General features: G+C 37.6%; 1 protein-coding gene across 1 annotated transcript; it reads right to left on the bottom strand.

The window, feature by feature from the left end:
- Nucleotides 1–313: 313 nt before the first annotated feature.
- LOC103522534 lies at nucleotides 314–1,925 on the bottom strand (the record flags this gene model as incomplete). Its single annotated transcript, XM_008487636.3, has 3 exons — nucleotides 1,704–1,925; nucleotides 939–1,291; nucleotides 314–462 (listed from the first exon to the last, which is right to left on the bottom strand). Coding segments are annotated over exons 2-3 (453 nt in total), but the record flags the coding sequence as incomplete, so codon positions are not given.
- Between the last annotated feature and the right edge of the window lie 307 nt (nucleotides 1,926–2,232).

The following is a 2,232-nucleotide window of genomic DNA, read 5'->3' as shown; positions in this document are numbered from 1 at the left end:
ACAGGATAAGAGAAAGCCAACCGTTCCGAGAATGAGCCTTATCTCTTAGGATAAAGTTCGCCCCGGACGGGAATCGATCTAGCGACCTAGTGCTTTCAAGGCTAGCGCGCAACCCTAAAGGGCCATTCCCACTTGGTAGAAGAAAAAAAATCGTGTCGTGTGTAGTGGGAACACTCTTCAATTACATTGCCTACAGGACATTCGGAAAAAAAAAATCGGATGAAACTCACGACTAGCGATAAGTGGGAACGGGGCTTAAAAGCTAACAAGTAACAAGGCTGGCTTACCACCTATCACCTATTTATCAACTCACATTTTTGAAGTAGTCGATCAGTCGATGCAGCCTGTGCAGAGCGTTGTTCAGAGAGAGCATCTCTACTCGTATTGAGTCACTCATGGGAAAGTTGATCAGGATCCAGTAGGACAGTTGCACAGGGTCATCAGGAACTTTGGCACAACAAGCTGGAAGAGAGAGAGAAAAAAAAGAGAAGTTAAAAAAAAAGCTCAAGCTGGAGAAGAGAAAAGATTAAAAAAAAATCACTTTTTTGACATCAGGGGACCCCGAAACAGATATTTCCAACCATTTCCCAAGATCTATTGATAATTATGTTTTAAGTCCAGAAAAAATGAAAAAGTCACTTGAAAGCTCAATACACAGTCTACAAACCTTAGCTACGAAACTCAGTTTCTTAAGGGAAAAAACAGACAATTGTGAAAAAACGTAGGTTCCTCTCGAAGCACAATTTTCAAACTGATTTTTTTCAATGTTTACAAACATCAGCTGATTTTGATGTATGAGAAGTTAAACACAAATCGTCTGAAAAATCATTTAAAATTATCAGGGGTTCTCAAAAATGGCACGTTTCCTTATTTTTGGCGCTTAAATAAAAAAATGCTGATTTTCGGTACGAAGACGGTGAGTAGGTGTTTTACCTTACTTGGAGGATAGGAAACAAAACTTACCAAATGCTGATAGGGTAACTGGATATCAAATGGGACCTCCTCTCCGTTATCACTCTCATCACCATTGTCAGCTACAGTCTCATTTGACTCAGTACCATCCGGCTCATTATCTGTTGTAACTAATCTGAATTCGGACAAGTCTGGATCATCCCTTATGATTACCATGTCTACAACGTCACCACCTTCTTGGACAGAATTGTTATCACCACTATCATTGTGAGCATTGTTGTCATTGGCAAGATCGGAATCCATGCTCATACTATCCAGGTCTTCATCCATGATGTCCTGTTATCCTAGATATTCTCCTGAGTTCTGGAGGGGAAGGGGCCTGAAAAGATCAAGTATGTTATTAGGTTTAAAAGTCAAAATTTAGCCTTTTAGGTGTTGGGAACATGATCTAGCAATTCTAGAAACCAAAAGGTGTTTGTATGGGTTCTAGGTGATGTTGATTGACATATAGATTAACTGTAGTGTAGATACCTATGCCTCAATAATGAACTTCTCACCAACATATGCTACCTATTCGTTCTTTGGTTAAAGGGCTTGACCAGTACATATAGGTAAACTGGAATACTCTCACTACACCAGTCTCACCATCTGAGAAATACCTAGCTACCTTTAGTTGGAAAAAAAAAGACTTTGACAAAGAATAGGTGAAATAATGTTGTAGGTGCCTAAAACACCTAGTAAACCTAGTTATTAAAAGCTAGGAAGCAAAAGCAAGTGCCAGAAAATTTTACCTGAGATTGGACCAAGCAAGGAATATGCACTGGTGATGGACCTTTCAAGATTACATTTTTATTTATATTGATGTTTAGAATGAGATTTATCCAGCTATCCTTGAATTGACGGATATGAAGAGTGGACTACGAGATAATGGATAATGGGCAGTCTGTTGAGCTTTTACCTTTAACCGGCAATTTTTCAGGCTTGCTTTTGGTGTTTTATTTCAGATTTTTTGCTTTTTTACGCAGAAACTTTTTTACAAAAATATTTGAATTTCGCGCGCCAGCGCTTACAAATGACGATGTTGCCAAACGGATTTGTGGTGTGGCAACAGTGTAAAAAAATGTAAACGGACCCTTTAAAAATCAGCTGATTTACAACAAATTAACAAAACAAGATTTTAAACAAAAATCAAGATTACTCTTTAATTTTAATTTATTTCTTTTAAAATAAAGTTTCTTGTTATCTCTTTCAAATTTCTGTGATAAGATTAGTCAAGATTACAAACCAACTGCTTAAGAGAAATTATCCATTGGACCATTT

The sequence above is a fragment of the Diaphorina citri genome, unplaced genomic scaffold (genome assembly GCF_000475195.1).
Source record: "Diaphorina citri unplaced genomic scaffold, Diaci psyllid genome assembly version 1.1 scaffold9099, whole genome shotgun sequence".
Taxonomy (NCBI): domain Eukaryota; kingdom Metazoa; phylum Arthropoda; class Insecta; order Hemiptera; family Psyllidae; genus Diaphorina; species Diaphorina citri.
This window is presented reverse-complemented; position numbering and strand designations above follow the sequence as displayed.